Raw genomic sequence first — 17,999 nt, 5'->3', positions numbered from 1 at the left:
TCGGCATTTCGTCCCAAGTGTATAGTATTGTACTGTTCTCCAACCAGGAGATAAACCGTGAAAGGAATGTGCTTACTATTGCGTCATCTTTTGGAGCGAAGTAGATAGATATTACCGTTTTAACGTCAGTTTAAAAATGATGTGCTCTCCTGCATATGCTATTTCTTTGTGGAGGGATTAAAAGACCAGGAAATTAACCGTGATCTAATTTTGTAACTAGGGTAGTATAAAAATGTGTATATCAGTGTTATCGTTTGTGCTTTGAGAGATAGCCACTAGAGATACGAGTACCCATGTGTGTGACCTTATGACATCGACATCCATTCACAGCATCACCCCGCTGCGTCTCATTCCCTGGAGACTTTCTCGTGGTTGAAGTACAGTATACTATACCTTACTTCATACATGAATATAAGATGTGTGTGCACTGACTCGAAGTATAATATAACTAGTGGCTTGTGCAGCAAATGCTGCTGCAAACTAAGTTTGTTAGACGTTCAAATAAACATTTTTCAGATTTATTTTCAATGAAGAATAGTTGTCTTTTTAATAGTTATTTGCTTCCATAATAATGAAACATACTCCCTCTGAATGGATTTTTTTAGGCCAAATACTTTCTCTTGAACCTATCCAACTTGTTTTTGAGTTTCAACGCGAAAACGCAAGTATCAATGTCAGGACGATAGCAGTAGCTATTTCAGGTCATTGTGGAATGTAGGCGAAAGTTAAAAAAATGTCAGGTTTGCTAAGCTTTCGAACAATAGCATTTTCGTATAGCTGCTGCATGTAGAACTTGAAATGTAGAGCGTAAAATCATTTTATCCTACTAAGAGATCTTGCTGAAATGATCTGGAGACTACACAATTTTCTAGGCCTCTTATTTTATCAGTAAGTAATACCTTTTGATCTTTCCTTAGGAACTGTAATGTTTGCGCTCTGTCGAGTCAATACTGAAGACAACGACACACATCAATATCTACACTACACCGCCATTAAGTATATGAAAAAGACCCAACCCCACTGGGCTAATAAGTATAAAAATATTTGATTTTTAATAACAATATTATTATCTTAAGTTTTGTAGTTATATATAGCAGCCACTCAGTAAATTATAGAAATGAAGATCAAATTAAGATATTCTCTACATTTACTTACATAACCTCAAAACGTTTCACTTTCATGTCATCAATATAGCATCAATATTATGTACAATTAATGAAAAATAGATGCATCATGATATTAACTATAATAATATTTAATTTCTAATAATAATGTCATGAAACCACCTCAAGTTTCGTAGATTTGAATATCCAATACACAGCTGTACTCAGAAAATTGTTATACACTGCAGAATCAGTTTTTAATAACAAATTGAATTGAGCTCTAAATATGTCGGCAATCCTGCAGGTCATGGCCTTCGTGTAATAGCCTGTTGTTTATTGTAGTGTGTGTTTTGTTCTGAAATTCAATCAAGTCGGCCGTGATTCGATAAAATTAATTCTCAAAACTGGCAACAGATGGATTTTGGAAAATAGGAAAATTATGTAGGAAAATTGACATTTCACTGAAAACTACTACTTTTCCGAAAAACTTTGGGTTCCAAGCTTCAAAATGAGGGGCCATTTATTAAAATCCGTTCAGCCGTTTTCCCGTAATTTCCATTACCAGTTCAAATTATATATACAGGGTGTTTCAAAAATACGGGGCATAATTTCAGGTATGTATTTCCCACATGTAGACAATCAAAATAGTTCATTGCAACATGTGTCCGGAAATGCTTTATTTCCGAGTTATGGCCTTCACAACTTTGAAATTCACCGGAACGTTTTTCTTTCCGCAGGTCGTTGCCGTCAAAGGAGACATTAAGAGGGCACTCTGACAGTTCATTCCGAGGCGAAGATTACATTCAGTGTTGTGTAGGCGTTAGACTGTGCGACATGTATTCAAATCAAGAGCTGGTAGAGATACACTTCATGTACGGTAAGGCGGACGGCAATGCTGCACTGGCCCGTCGTTTGTACCAGGAGAGGTACCCACAGCGACAATGTCCAGATCGGAAGACATTTGTATGTCTCCATTACCGTCTGTGCGAGTATGGAAAATTTAACTTTCCTGGTTTGGGAAGGGGACGACCAAGATCTACAACTCCAGAAGTACAGGAGGAGATTCTGGTGGCTGTGAACATGACTCCTTCTATCAGCACACGAAGGGTAGCGTTGCAAGTCAATGTTCCTCATACGACTGTCTGGAGACTGTTGAAAGCGTATCAATTGTATCCTTATCATATCTGAGGACATACGCAATACTCCTGGAGTTTGGGATCGTGTTCGCAGGTCAATGAGACATCGATGTGAGGTCTGTATTCAAGCAGGAGGTGGACATTTTGAACATCTTCTGTAATGACAACGACCTGCAGAAAGAAAAACGTTCCGGTGAATTTCAATGTTGTGAAGGCCATAACTCGGAAAAGAAGCATTTCCGGACACATGTTGTAATGAACTATTTTGATTGTCTACATGTGGGAAATACATACCTGAAATTATGCCCCGTATTTTTTAAACACCCTGTATAGATATACCTGCATTTGTGCCCAAACTGTAACCTGCAGAATTTTTTCAATATTTTTCCTCGTTTTTTTAAGTGTATAATTATATTGAACTTTAAAAATAAAATATCAAATGTCTCAGGACTCGAGGATAAGTTCAAGGACCTTCTACTTCCAGGAGAAGTTTTATGGCTAAGCTTCTTTAGGAAAGGACATTTTCCGAAATAAAATTAATAACTCTAGTAACTAGCTAATTGGAAAACCCTTAGACCGTCTTGAAGCCATTAACTGGCGTGATACTTACATGGGCATCGAATGTACGACCGTCGAATATTCGTCGCAGCTTTGAAGCTACTTATCTCAGAATCAGCCGAAGAATCTTATTTTCTTGCTTGTATGAATACTCAGGTGTTGGCGCCAAGTTCGGGGGTTTCCATGGTTACTTGCCTCGAAGTACGGATTCAGTAGAGGCGGTTTCTTGCGGCAAGAGGTACGGTGCAGTAGTTTCCCGCCGCTATTGCATCAGCGAGGATGTTTGTGAATTCAGAGGAAATGGCGGATTCATAGTAAAGGAAAGGGAAATACTTGCATGAAATTTTACTCGTTTTCGTTCAGAAAAAAATTCTTCTGGACTTACCACAATTTGAACACTGATCTCAGCATGAATACTTTTCAAGATAGTTGTCGAAAGCGTCCACAGTTCGATTCCTTGAAAATCTTTTAAGACTTGTAACGAATAAATCTGTCATGGAGCATTTCTCCATGTTCTTCGACAGCCGTGGTGTAATCTACGTTGAAATCACGGTCCTTCGTCGTGCTGACACCGTACCATGAGGAGCCATACTCCTTTTTAGTACGACATGTAATATACATACATTGATGTCGACATAAAAATAATTGTGATCAGGAATGATCATTGTAACGAAAATGTGACAACATCGCTTGACATTACAGGACTTGACTTTTTGTATTGATGGGTGCAAAAAGAATATTTCCAACACAAAGCCTTCCTCCTGGATATTAGAGTCTGTAGATGAAGCCGGAGTTAGTTTCCCCTGCCATAATTCTACAATTTCTTTATAATGCGCAAAATTATTCCATTAATCGATGCAGAAAGCATAGGGAAACTACGACACTAAATATCTTTCAACTCTTTGGAGCTTCTGCGGCGAACGCTAAATGGAGCGTGTAACACTAAATATGTCTAGTGCCACTCCCAATCTTTCCTCCCATTTTCCCAGTGAAGATAAAAGGAATGCATTTCTGGGATTTTTGTGTCTGAAAAATCTGACGATCGACTGAACTGAAAAACCTTCTCTTTGTTGCTATAGCAACCTATCATTATATTTCCTGCAATTAAATAGTTATGTTACTGTTTAATTAAAGTTTATCTTGATCTAGAGGTTAAATTACTTTCCTGTAGATAATAAATCTCCAGGTTTCAACCCGGCAGAGGGCTAAGGGCTTTTAAGAGGCAATAAAATTCCATAGTACTCGTAAGAAGCTTGCCATGAGTTTCAGATAAAATACACAGCTGTTTCTCGCTTCACAAAGTTCCCTGTTTTGCGGGCAGATGTCTCTAAGGACAAGACAACGCCTCTTGAGGTCGCAGGAACTTCTAACAGAGAAAGCAGGGAACAAAGCAGAAAATATAAGAGTGAGAACACATTTAACCAATAAGTTGCAGTGTATACGGATCCTCGACTCAAATATAATAAAAGCATTTTCAGTTCAGTTGACTTGAGACTGGAATGAAAGGATTTAAGGTAGTCTGGAATAACAACACAGATGTCTTATAATTTTCTGAAAGTTTGTTTTATAAGTATTCATTTACAAATTCCGATGAGAGTAGAAATAAATTAATAATAAGGAATGTAGTCCTTTCATTTAATGTGATGCTGGTTTTTTTATCTCACAAACTTTCAAACGAAAGAAAAAAAACTCAATCTTTTTCCTGTCTAGCAAACTACATACGAAGTTGTTTTTAACATCTATTACAAAACAGTAATCAGTCTAACACACACACAAACCATGTGTCCCCTAACATAATAATAATTATAGTAAGTCAAAAGAACTAAGACAGAAAAATAAAAACGTAAACACAGCCATTTAACCCACGTATTCGACTAGATTCAATACCTTCAAAGCCACCCCATGTTGTTCTATGTTATCTCGGGAGGGCGTTTTCGTTTATGTACAATATATAATGATAAATATTATTGTAGTATACAATGTTTAGTTATTATGGCCAAATAATAATATAATAATAATAATGGTATAATAAAAGGAAATAATGTTATTAAGCTGAATTCACATTTCATGGACTGCTCTTCCATATTTTTCTTTTTATACACTCTTCCTCTTGAACTACATCGGAAACTTCATAACTTCAACGTTAAATGACCCATTAACATGGCACAATATCTTCCAAGCACTCATAACCCACTAGGACTGTCCAAAAATAGTAGGCAAAACTAAACTTTTTACAAATTTCTGTCCCTATTAAATTTGTTAATGTTTGAAACACTGCTAAAAGCAAAGGTCCCTCATGGATTGTCTGCCGATGATAACTCCTACTAATACATGCATATTTCTGTGATAGATTCTACAAATAATTAGGCCAAATACATATGTATAAATATCTCTTTTAATTGACGTTACTAATAATTTCAATGATATAAATACATTTCCCCTTATTTAGGGATCTCAAATTACAACAAAATAGAGGCAGGTAAACTGCGTTACTATAGTGATGTAGAATAATGGAACATCGACATTTACGTAGCAAAATGTGCTTCCATCTTTCGCCAAGCCTTCTGAATGCCAGTTTGTTTTCTCTAACAAACGGAAATAAACATTATTTAAAAATTCACACTAAATCTGGATGGTAGTCTGAATTATTCAGTTTTGTCTTACTTACCCTCTATTCAACGGATCTGGATTTTATGGATATGGGAAACGAAAAGACTAAAATTTAGTGAAACCAAAGAACACAGACAAGAGTTTTCTTTTTAGTCCGCGTCAGTTTCTTTTATCGATTTGTTTTAATTTCTCCGGTTATAATTTTGATATATATATGTACCGGTTTCTTGCTTTTTCTTAAGATTGTTTTATTTATTTCGTTAAGACGCTTCCAAAACCTAAAATCGGCATTTTCAGACATCTCAGTTCGTTGAATCGAGGGTCTAAGTTGTATTCTTTGGAAATATATTTCTAGCTGCAGTTTTCCTTTGAGGCTATACATTCGATGCGTTGTTTGCTTATTCGCAAACATTATATTTGCATTATTTTTCTCAAACTGTTTTCGTTATTTGACACATTTTCACATAAAACTCTGGCTGTCAGTTTTATTATGTTTTTAGGTATATATCTATTTGCTGCATGTTTACGTAGAAGATCCACTAATTATTAAGATACTATATGAAAAGTATGGAAAAGAATTCCATTCTTTATTTTAACTGTAAATTTGATAAATAATTTCAACCATAACTGCAACATTAAGAGGAGAATGTTATGTTCGTGGCTGGTGACATACCCTGTTACTTTTAAACATTCCGGCATCCAGAAGATTTTGAGGAAGATGTATCTAAGGCAGCATACCCTGAAGCTAACCCTCTCGTTTCATGTCAGTACAAAAGCCACTTATGTCACAGAAAAGGCACATCTTACTGCTGTCTTAGGCCTACATGTAAATATGTATAAATTGTGTTTTGATTATTATTATTATTTGAATTTTCCTCTGGCCGTGTATAGAGATATGTGGGTCCGTCGAAACCTCTTCCATTCACTCTCCGTTTTGTGTAATAAATAAAAAAACCCGTAACTATAAAACATTCAACTATATAATATACTCCATCCTCCTTTCGTTTTTTAAATCTGTATGTTTACATGGGGTGAGTTGATTGACACATTTTCAATCAAAAAAATTCTCATGCCTTATAATTATATGTACAAATCTGTCCAACTTTGACAAATAAAAAAACCCAAGGCTCTGTACACCGTCCATTTCTACTGCTTCGTTACATTTCTTTTTCCGTAAACGTAATTGGTTAACTTTCACACCGTACACCTTTTTTCCTTATATGACACCAAACATCAACGATACCAAAAGATACAGAACGTGAATACTACTTTCATCCAGCATGACCACGACCTGTACATCACTTTTTGCTGTTTCATGTCATATAAGCGGGAACAGGTTTTAGGAACTCTTAAGGCACTCATCTGCCTATTTTTTCTTTCTGTTTCCGTCTTGTCTCGATTCATTCATTCTAAGTCCTTATGAGCCTTCTTTTCAACAGGTTTTGTACTATGGTGACTCTCAACTAGAAACCCAAACAAGAGATGGAAACTCGCCCTTAGCAGTTTTTAATCAGTTATTTGATAAAATTACAAAGAATCTCGGAACAGAACAGGTTCAACCCTATGTTTCTGCACACAGCTACCAAGTTTTCAGTTCTCAGAATTGCATGAAATGTTGTCAGAGGCTTCAACAAACATGTAGACATGACGTCTACACTAGCCGGGGTCGTCATCCCGTTGCTGTTTCCATGCCAACCGCAACTCGGTGTGGTACTCTGCGCTCCAGATTCAACAGACGAGACAGTCGATGACGAATCCCGTAGAGGCCCTCTTCAACAGTCTATACAATCCTTAGACAATCGTGACAGGTACGGAGATCCTGGTCTTCCTTGTCCATCAGTTGCTGCCCTCGTGCTTGTCTGCAAATCCCTCTTAAGTACTGAAGTCACAGCAATACTGGTGCTGTTCCATCTCTCTGTACAGTAGGACTGACGTTACTCCTGGGTTGACGAACTGAAGCAGCGTGACCAAAAAGGATCATTACCCATTCTGTCGACAGTCTACATGACAACTGGGTCGGGTATCTTGAAAACAGCTGTCTGTTGCCTATATACCAACGGTCGTCATGGCAACTGGGTCGTGTATCTTGGAAACAGCTGTCTGTTGTATATATACCAACGGTCGTCATGGCAACTGGGTCGTGTATCTTGGAAACAGCTGTCTGTCTCTATACCAACGGTCGTCATGGCAACTGGGTCGTGTATCTTGGAAACAGCTGTCTGTTGTCTACATACCAACGGTCGTCATGGCAACTGGGTCGTGTATCTTGGAAACAGCTGTCTGTTGTCTATATACCAACGGTCGTCATGGCAACTGGGCCGTGTATCTTCGAAACAGCTGTCTGTTTATATACCAGCGGTTGTCATGGCAACTGAGTCGTGTATCTTGGAAACAGCTGTCTGTTGTCTATATACCAACTGGGTTGCATGGTTGTCTTGGAAACAGCCGTCCGTTGCCTGGCAACCGGGTTGAGTGCTGACTTCGCCAGTCGTCGCCGTCAGTCCCGAGCGCTCCATCTCTATCCGGAACCTGTTCCCGGTGCCGCAGCTCCCTCGCGCTGGGAACTGAACGCTGCCGGTGGTGCTCGTGAGCGAGCGGAGAAGGCACAACAGATCTTGCGGAGGATCGGACTAGACGCTGCATCCCGAGGACACCTCCTCGCTGGACTGGTGGGTCCAGCGGCACTGGTGGCATGCGGGCTTGCAGTCCTGCTCCGAGGGGCCCGGGCCGGCGGCGGACCGCAGCCCCTGCTCCAGCTCCAGCAGCTGGCCCATGAAGTTGAGGTTGGGGGAGATGATGGGGCGCGCGCTCTTGACCAGCTTGTAGGCCTCCACCATGGACAGCAGCTTGTGCTTCATGATGTAGGCGATGGTGATGGTGGCGGAGCGCGACACGCCGGCCTGGCAGTGCACCAGCACGCTCGCGCCCGTCTTCCGTGCCTCCTCTGCAACACAAAGACAGCGGCGGCTCGTTACTAACAATTTATAATTACAATGACATGGTGAAAATTCCCTGACATTTGCTTGTTTTCTACAGTCATTTTTCCCCCTGAACTTAATTATAAAATGAACCTGGAAATAAATTAGCTATTCATTTCAAAACTTTATTGATTCTAGTTCACGTTAAAACTTAGTTAAAAACATAAAATTGTTTAGTCACACGTTAAAAAGTGTTATTTTTTTTTTAAAAGGCTATATACCTTGGACAGACGACTCGTTTCGACGCGATGTTGCGTCTTCATCAGTGTCTCCTGATCAGGACTAAACAATTTTATGTTTACAAGACTTTAATGTATTTTTCAATTAAAATATCCTGATGGGCGTGAAATTAAGTACACAATAAAATCATTATAAAATCAACCAGTTCTGAAGACTGCCCATAACAGGCCGAAACATGTTAACCAAGTATTAGAATTTAACACGAGAAAGACAAAATAGGCCTACATATTACGAAATAAAATCAAGCTCAGAGGGAAGAAAGTTAAGTTACGAAACATAAATACAGCAATGAAACTGTTAAAAACAAAAACTGATAAATTCGCGCTTCGCCATAGTTATTAATACCTTAATGTTTAGGTGAGGGGTTTGGACTTTTTCCATTGCTGGTTGTCACAATCAGAAATTAAGACACAGCGTTTCGAAGGGTGGAAGGGTGGTTCTCCCTTCGTCTTCAGGTAGAAGGAAGGAGAGAAAGGAAAAAACCTACTGTTGGGATCGTTACGTACAGCTATTCTGTATGACTGATCCTTCAAAACCCATGTCCTCATTGCACTACTGCAATGTCATAGTTCTTCCTCATTGGGTGGTGGACGACTTAAAGTTATATATTACCCAATAGACTCTATGCATGGTCGTGTCATGTCTGTCATATTCTGTACTCTAAAACGCAGAAAAAATTATCTCGATTATTTGACGAAAGAATAAAGTTTCAGGATTTTTTTAAAAAATCCCTCACATTTTCATTTTCCCGTAATTTTCAAAATTCACTGATATTCCTCAGTCTCTTCCTATCTCCATCCCCAAACTGAAACAGCAGTTTCGATTCTTCCGGATTTCTTTTGCCATTGCCGTCCCACAATTATTGGTCACGTGTTACCGTTGTCATCCTACCACGTCTGAATTTTGCTGCAATACCCTATCAAGTTGGCAACACTTAGGAACGATCTCTTATCATTCCTCGAGCTTATCGTCAAGGCCTGCAATCCCCAAGACACGAGATTCACTTCGCGAATGCGTCAGCAGCTGATAACACGCGCGCTGACTTTGCCAGATACTTAATAAGGTTGTGGATGTGGCATATCCGCAAAGCAAACGAATTGTACTCCCGTTTCCTGAAAGTCGAGGCTATTTATTATAACACGAGTACAGTAGGCCTATACATGTAACCTTGGCTGTCCTGAACAACCAGGCCATAATCAGTATCCATCTACCAATGTATCTTCGGTTATATATTGTACAGTAACTTTGTTTAAGAAGTAAGTACAGTACTGAATTTTTCAGGGTGAGAAATTGGATTTAGGCGTTCATTTGAATGATATTTATGGTGTTCCCGATGCGTTATTTTAGTGGTATGCCTACGTGATGCCAAAGTCATCATTGCATAACCTGGTGGTGCAGTGAAAAGAGCAGTCAGCTGATAAACTGGGAAACAAAAGTCTTCGAAAGGTGGAGTATCAGTGTCAACAAACGACATTTACCATATGTTAATGGAGAAAAATTCACTCCGGCGCCGAGAATTGAACCCGGAACCCCTAGTTTTACGCACGGGGTGCTCTAACCACTGAGCTACGCTGAGCCTCAATCCACACCACCGGATCGAATCTTTTTCCTTTGGTTCTTTCTTACATACAGCGTATTCCGAATCTCACCGGACTGGTGGACAACAATGACGTCACGCTGCAGAGGAATGGGAACAAAACTGCTGGAAGGATCTATGGCTGTCATGGCTACTGTGTAAGTTGTTATCCGTGCTACGCTAGCAAAATTTTGCGAAATTTCCGTACTGCCATCTCGTTCAAAGAAAAGAGATCATAAACAATTTATTTCTTGAACTGGTAGTAATAACTGGTCCGTTGACATGTTCGCTCATAAGCCATTAACATATTGTTTTACGTTGTGCTCATTACAAACAATACAGCAGAACACACCGCCATGACACAACAGTGCACGATGTCATTCGTCTGCTAATTCCCGCCCTATACAAGAACCAATCAGATTCACTGATGGAGACTGCCACCACCTCTGCAAGCTGATGGCACCGGTGCGACACCGGTGGAGCATCAATGACGTCATCGGTGGAATTCGGAACACCGTGATGCCATCGGATTGCTCACCGGTGAGATTCGGAATACGCTCATACAACCGACATCTATGTGCTCCGCCGGCTGCCTAACCTCCAGGAGACAGACATCAATTTGGCACTGCATAGTACCGAAATTATTTATCGGGGACACTATGACCCCCTAATTAAAATTACAATCCCCCAAAAAAATTAAGTAGGGCCTACTTATATTTTGAAGATTCTGCATTATGACGGGTGGGTGGGAAAAGTGTGTTAGGCCTAATTCCATAAAAGTTGTTTTCGAGAAAAATTATTTTTAAAGTGTAAATTATTTCCCAGAATTCTCATTTGTGTATTTTTAGTTTGTGATCCTCTTATAGTGTCCCTCTCTTAATACCTGAAAATCAATTTTAATTTAAAAATCTAAATGAGTTTAAATGTAAAAGGATGCTGTGAAATATTAGACTTAATTGACTCTACCCAATTACCCACCAAGTTATCTCCACATCACTTTGTATCTTCAGTCTTTATTCTTTAATTTCGATGCGTTAAAATAAACTATAATATAACGAAATATACTTTTAGAGGCCCAGTAAGTTGCCCATTCTTTGCTTATTTCGTACGTATGGGAACTTTCAACTTCCCCTTTTGTGGACTGTACAGGCATCTGTATCTCGTCCAAAATCCAACTGGTACAATAAATAATGCAGTAGGAAGCGAGTCCGACACTTCAAAGACCGCAATGGCCACGCTAATCAGAAGCTGTAATTATTGCAACGAATACAGCATGGTTTAAGGTTTGGTTTCATCGAACGGGTCACTTCCATGAAATCGATAGTGAGTAATTCAGTTTACGACCTCCTTCCTGACCGCAGCAGGTGCAGTTCCGCGAAAAACAGACCGACCCTGCCAGTGATCGCTATCACCGAATTTCAATTAGGATTCACCCGAAAGGCCGTTGGAGCACGACCTGTGCTGACGTCAAAACCGTGACGTCAGGAATAACGTTAATAGTTTCTTGACAAGGAGAAACTATACTACGTCCCACATTGCCTGACACCAGAAGTAAACATTGCCGGCAGAGGAGGAGAGAAGTATAACTGCTATTCAACCAATGGCAGAGGTCTAATTCCACGCTTATCTTGAAGATGGGCGGTCTGAAGCGTTCTATCCCCACGCAAAAGAAACCTCTGTCATTGGTTCAATAGCAGTTATAATTCTCTCCTCCTCTGCCAGCAATGTTTACATCTCCTGTCACATATTATGGAACGAAGTTTAAGGCCCATTCACAATGAAAATTAAACATAACCGTAACATAAACACAGAAGTTTGCGCCCAGGCTACCAAATGGGATCATTCACAATGATTCACATAAACATTGACATTAACATTGCCGGTTAGACGTTAACATGAAAGTTTGCAAACTCCAAACTTTCATGCTTATGCTTACGTGATTTGCAAACAGAACACAATCGTGGAGCGCTGAAGTATACGACAGAATATGAGAAAATGGCGTTGTTGTTATGTTTCCATGGTTACCAAGTATGTTTGCGGTTATGTTTATGTTCCCATCGTGAATGATGGTATGACTTCTTGATTTTAATGTAACGTTTATATTCTTCAGTTAACGCTTACGTTATGTTTAATTTTCATTGTGAATGAGCCTTTACACACACCATTTCTCGACATGCTGCACTAGTCGTCCTTTGAAAACCATCGGTTAACTAAGTTTGAACACGCGGAACTCAGATTCGACTAAAATGGTAGGTAAATAGACCACCGAAGACAACAGTCGAATGAAGACATAGTTGGTTATTTAATGACGCTGTATCAACTATTGGGTTATTCTGCGTCGATGGGATTGGCGATAGAGAGATGGTATTTGGTGAGATGAGATCGAGAATTCGCCGTATACCTGACATTTGCTTTACGGTCGGGGAAAACCTCGGAGAAAGCCCAGCTAGGTAATCAGCCCAAGCGGGCATCGAACCCACGTTCGAGGGCAACTCCGGACCGGCAGACAAGCGGCCTTAGCCGACTGAGCTGCGCCGGTGGCTGAATCAATTGTTTGATTTATACAGTCTACTACTGAATAAGTTCAATTCAGTCTATATTGGTCATGACTAAATAAAAAAAAAACTACGCTATTGTGTGACCTGAGCATGCGCAGAAAGATTAGACCTGTCGAATGCGAAACTTAAGGCTCATTCACAATGAAAATTAAACATAACGTAAGCGTTACAGTAAAACCAAGAAGTCATACCATCATTCACGATGGGAAGATAAACATAACAGCAAACATACTTGGTAACCATGGAAACATAACAACGACGCCATTTCCTCATATTCTGTCGTATACTTCAGCGCTCCACGATTGTGTTCTGTTTGCAAATCACGTAAGCATAAGCATGAAAGTTTGGAGTTTGCAAACTTTCATGTTAACGTCTTACGGTAATGTTTATGTCAATGCTTATGTGAATCATTGTGAATGATCCCATTTGGTAGCCTGGGCGCAAACTTCTGTGCTTATGTTACGGTTATGTTTAATTTTCATTGTGAATGGGCCTTTACTCTACCAGCCAAAACGTGTCCCTGCTGCATATATTGCAATCCTTTCGAAACACGGAAATTAAATGCATTAACAACAATAATTACTGTTTAAAGCAGAGCATATGAATGTTATTGGCACAACCGCTGCAGCGAATGGAAAATCTCGCAATGGCTCCTCTGCCAATTCTTCGAACGGCGCTACACATTTAAATAGCAAAAACCGATGGAAACGGACAGGTGCACCCCGGCTGCGAGCGGAGGGAGGGCGCGCATGCAAATTTGGCTCTTACGTAGAGGGACGCAGGGACGGGGCGGGCGGGCGGGCGGGCGGGCAGTATCGACTCCTGGAGCGGTGGTGAGTCATCGCCGAGGCACGCAACCAGACACATTCCGTGAGACTGGGCGACTCGAAGCACGCCATCTTGCCTTTATTTATATCTCCACTACAACCGAAATGCACGCGGGTTCGAGATCAGTTACCATCACCGTGAAAAGGAGGAACAGAGATGAAAGATGCATGTTCACATCAGCAATTCTTTCAGCTTCCTTCTGTCCTTTATTGCGGAGTTTCACATTATTATTATTATCATTATCATTATCATTATTATTATTATTATTATTATTATTATTATTATTACTACTTACTGGCTTTTAAGGAACCCGGAGGTTCATTGCCGCCCTCACATAACCCCGCTATTGATCCCTATCCTGAGCAAGATTAATCCAGTCTATCATCATATCCCACCTCCCTCAAATCCATTCTAATATTATCTTCCCATCTACGTCTCGGCCTCCCCAAAGGTCTTTTTCCCTCCGGCCTCCCAACTAACACTCTATATGCATTTCTGGATTCGCCATACGTGCTACATGCCCTGCCCATCTTAAACGTCTGGATTTAATGTTCCTTACTATGTCAGGTGAGGAATACAATGCGTGCAGTTCTGTGTTGTGTAACTTTCTCCATTCTCCTGTAACTTCATCCCTCTTAGCCCCAAATATTTTCCTAAGCACCTTATTCTCAAACACCCTTAACCTATGTTCCTCTCTCAAAGTGAGAGTCCAAGTTTCACAACCATAAAGAACAACCGGTAATATAACTGTTTTATAAATTATAACTTTCAGATTTTTTGACAGCAAACTGGATGATAAAAGCTTCTCAACCGAATAATAACAGGCATTTCCCATATTTATTCTGTGTTTAATTTCCTCCCGAGTATCATTTATATTTGTTACTGTTGCTCCAAGATATTTGAACTTCTCCACCTCTTCGAAAGATAGGTTTCCAATTTTTATATTTCCATTTCGTACAATATTTTCGTCACGAGACATAATCATATACTTTGTCTTTTCGGGATTTACTTCCAAACCTATCGCTTTACTTGCTTCAAGTAAAATTTCCGTGTTTTCCCTAATCGTTTGTGGATTTTCTCCTAACATATTCACGTCATCCGCATAGACAAGCAGCTGATGTAACCCGTTCAATTCCAAACCCTCTCTGTTATCTTGGACTTTCCTAATGGCATGCGACAATGGCCTAATTAAAAGTAGCAATTACAAGAATGTTTTCATCTTATTAGCTATGTGTGGTGTAGATATGTCCACAGTCTATATTCCAAACCGTCTTGGTCCACGGCAAATCGCTGGGGTTTGAACCCGCGTCCCGTGAAAAGCCGTTTGGATAACGGTGCGTCTGAGGGCAACTCGTGTAATGAAGACTTCCTTTTCCAGTCACACCTCCGAAGTTGTTTGGGTGACTTCTGGGAACATTAATTGGAGTATCGGCCATTGGCACGATGAGTGATTGCGGTTGCTTCCTTGAACAAAAACCAGGCGGACAACTTGCTCCAATTTTACACATCCGAGTGGGAGAGATATTTCCCGATCATTGCACCATGAGTCACCTTTGCCCCCACACACGGGGCTTGACTCACCCCACGCCGCGGGGGATGCAAGAGGGGCACTTGATAATTGTCAACTAATTGTTGTTTCACTTGACACAGCCATCATTGGCTTTTCGTTTAATCAACTCCGGCTGTTTAGGTGAACGACGAAGACCTACAACCAACCTCCTCCCACATTCCCCTGAGCACCCCTACTTCAAAAAGCATGACGCAGAAGGGGATGAAAAACACTGGAGGGCGTGTCGAATTCATTTCCTCCCCGATGCAAGTCAATTTAATTGACGTCACAGACCAGAAGTCCGACACAGAAGCTCTTACAGATTTGTTGGTTCGTTACCGGCGATAACGCTGAGCTAAATTGGCCGTGCGTTGGTCTGGCGATAAGGGGCACGTGGGGCAGTCGGCTGGCGATCATTAATGACTGTAGACCTGCGATATGAGAAAGAGAGCACGCCTCTTCCATTTTGTTGTCGCATGCGCCGTTGCTACTTAGGTGGCAGCACGGCATAACTACAGCTGAGTTCATCTGTTTTCCTTGTTGCTAAGGTGAAATCCACCCACGCAATTCTACGTGATGAAAAAATATATTATTAACGGTACGAATTGGGGGTAAATTGTTTCAAAACACAAGAGTTATTTAGGGGAGTAAGAGGGTCTATTGAATTTAAGATAAAAAATAACAGGGTAATACTACTAAAGAAACAATTTAAGAACTATAGGCTACTTTTAATATTAAAATATCTTATTCCATTTTTATAAACGCTAAAGAAATAAAAGACGAGCTAGTTAATGATTTCACTGAAATGCAACCAAGCCTTTGCTACATTAGGCCTACTGGTTTTTATCTACTATAACTCCTCTGATTGAGGTTCTGGCTGATATGTACATCTATTATCAGGCAGTACATCTCACTTGACGATATGTGTCAGAGGAAGAACATACAGTCAAAATGAAAACTGACCAAGTGCAAAAAGCAAAGTTTTGAGAAAAAAAAACTATATTATTCAGTTTTATGTGAATAAGGGCCTGAAAATGTTACAAGTACAACTTATTGGCATACAATTTACTGTAATAAAGTTGAATTAATTCTTACTATCTCACATTTAGATATATGGGTCAGTTTGTTGTTAGCTTTCTCAACACTTTGTTTTTTGCACTTGGTCAGTTTTCATTTTGACTAGTCTGATTAGTTGAATATGTATGCAATGGAGGGGGAAAGGAACTGGCCACCTTACCCCATTATCTTCTGGCCTAGTTGTCTCATAAGTTGTCTCTTGGTATCGCTTGTGAGGTTCAGACCTGTCTTCGGACAGTTGACTAAACGACATCTAGGCCTACTATAAAATAAAAGTACTTTTTTTTGTTAATTGAAAAAAGATAAAAAATTCTTTATCAATAAAATCGTGTTAATTCATTCGCACCTACGTCATATTAGCAGCGACGAATAATAGATTACGTACTGTAGTATAAGTAGGATAAGAAGTTAAAACTAGGCCTGTGTGAAGTACTGTAAAGTGGGGTAAACTTGAGCATGAAACAAAAAAGTAAATCACGATATCAGCCTTATTTGTGATTTGAAATAATAAATAGTACATTATGCAACGAGCCTATAATGAAGGTAATTAAGAAGCGAGTATGGATATTTATGAAACGATCGCAAGCGAGTTTCATAATTTTCATACGAGCTTCTTAATTACCATTATAAGCGAGTTTCATACGACTTTTTATGCTCGACCATATTTCTAACTTGATATTATTCACTTTCTTTGTATCTGACCTTGACCAATGTCCCGTATGTTGTGAGATGTGCGGAGACGCGAAAGTATTGATTTTTTTCCGAGGAACAGATGTTCACATTGACCTAGCTAGGCCATAAGAACCTATAGCGATAACATTGAAATTAAATTAGACATTGAAAAACGAGATGACAAATTGAATTTATTTGAATATTATTTACAATTAACGCTAATTATTATAGTAACAGAACATAACCTTCTGCGACAGTATTGGATTTCCAGCCTCCGTGACTTTTCGCTAATTCTCTTTCGATTGCATATCCGAGAATAATCGATACTTGCGGTTTTATAACGGTAGAAAGCTGACCTGTCATTGGCTGAACAGTTGTAACCTGAGTCGTCATTGGCTGAAAGACCTGACCTTTAATGAGTAGGTGTACTTTAATGGCATGCATTAAAGGTCTGCTACCAGGTGTATAATTACTACATTTCGGCATGGTCGAGCATAAACATATTTAAGAAATGGAAAAAAAAAAATAATGCGATTTAAAATATGTTCAGTGCATCTGATATGGTTTAATTTTATTTCACGGTCAAATTTATCCCAGTTTACGGCATGGAAAATAGTGTAGTTCATTTGAGAGGAACTATGGAGTACGCCACGCGATATAACCTGTAAGGTCTTGCCTTAAAAAATGTTGCTCAGTCAAGCAAAAACTGATAAGGGCCCTGAATTTCCATAGCAAGTATGTGCAAAATTGTGCTTGAAAATATTGTAGAATAATATATATATATATATATATATATATATATATATATATATATTCCTTTTTCGTTTTCTGAACTTAAATACTGTACTACAGATTATAGAGCAATGTTTTCTGTAACTTAAGGTGTCAGTACGTTGCTATTATTAAATGTATGTAGGATGGAGGATGCTATATTAGTCGTCCTTGAGTGTGAAATTTACTTCATGAACTAGCAAATTGCCGTGTGTTTACACGCCGGGGATGAGTCACGTGTATCCCGCAGTTTCAGGGTAGAATCTAGTTTAAAAGGTTATTTCTACTTAAATAAATATGCAGGTATGTCGTAGAGGTGCTTACAGCCAGAAAAGAAGCGCCG

The 17,999-nt window shown here is 39.5% G+C and overlaps 1 protein-coding gene across 3 annotated transcripts in view; it reads right to left on the bottom strand.

Moving 5' to 3' along the window:
* Positions 1 to 7,887: 7,887 nt before the first annotated feature.
* LOC138698572 (dual specificity protein phosphatase 10-like) overlaps positions 7,888 to 17,999 on the bottom strand; it is a 338,313-nt gene continuing 328,201 nt past the window's right edge. For all 3 annotated transcript variants that reach the window (XM_069824591.1, XM_069824590.1, XM_069824592.1), the window contains one exon: positions 7,888 to 8,351. In XM_069824591.1, the coding sequence (XP_069680692.1) occupies positions 8,038 to 8,351 (314 nt within the window). In that variant the 3' untranslated portion in view covers positions 7,888 to 8,037. The remainder of the gene's footprint in view (positions 8,352 to 17,999) is intronic.

The sequence above is a fragment of the Periplaneta americana genome, chromosome 4 (assembly GCF_040183065.1).
Source record: "Periplaneta americana isolate PAMFEO1 chromosome 4, P.americana_PAMFEO1_priV1, whole genome shotgun sequence".
Taxonomy (NCBI): Eukaryota; Metazoa; Arthropoda; class Insecta; order Blattodea; family Blattidae; genus Periplaneta; species Periplaneta americana.
This window is presented reverse-complemented; position numbering and strand designations above follow the sequence as displayed.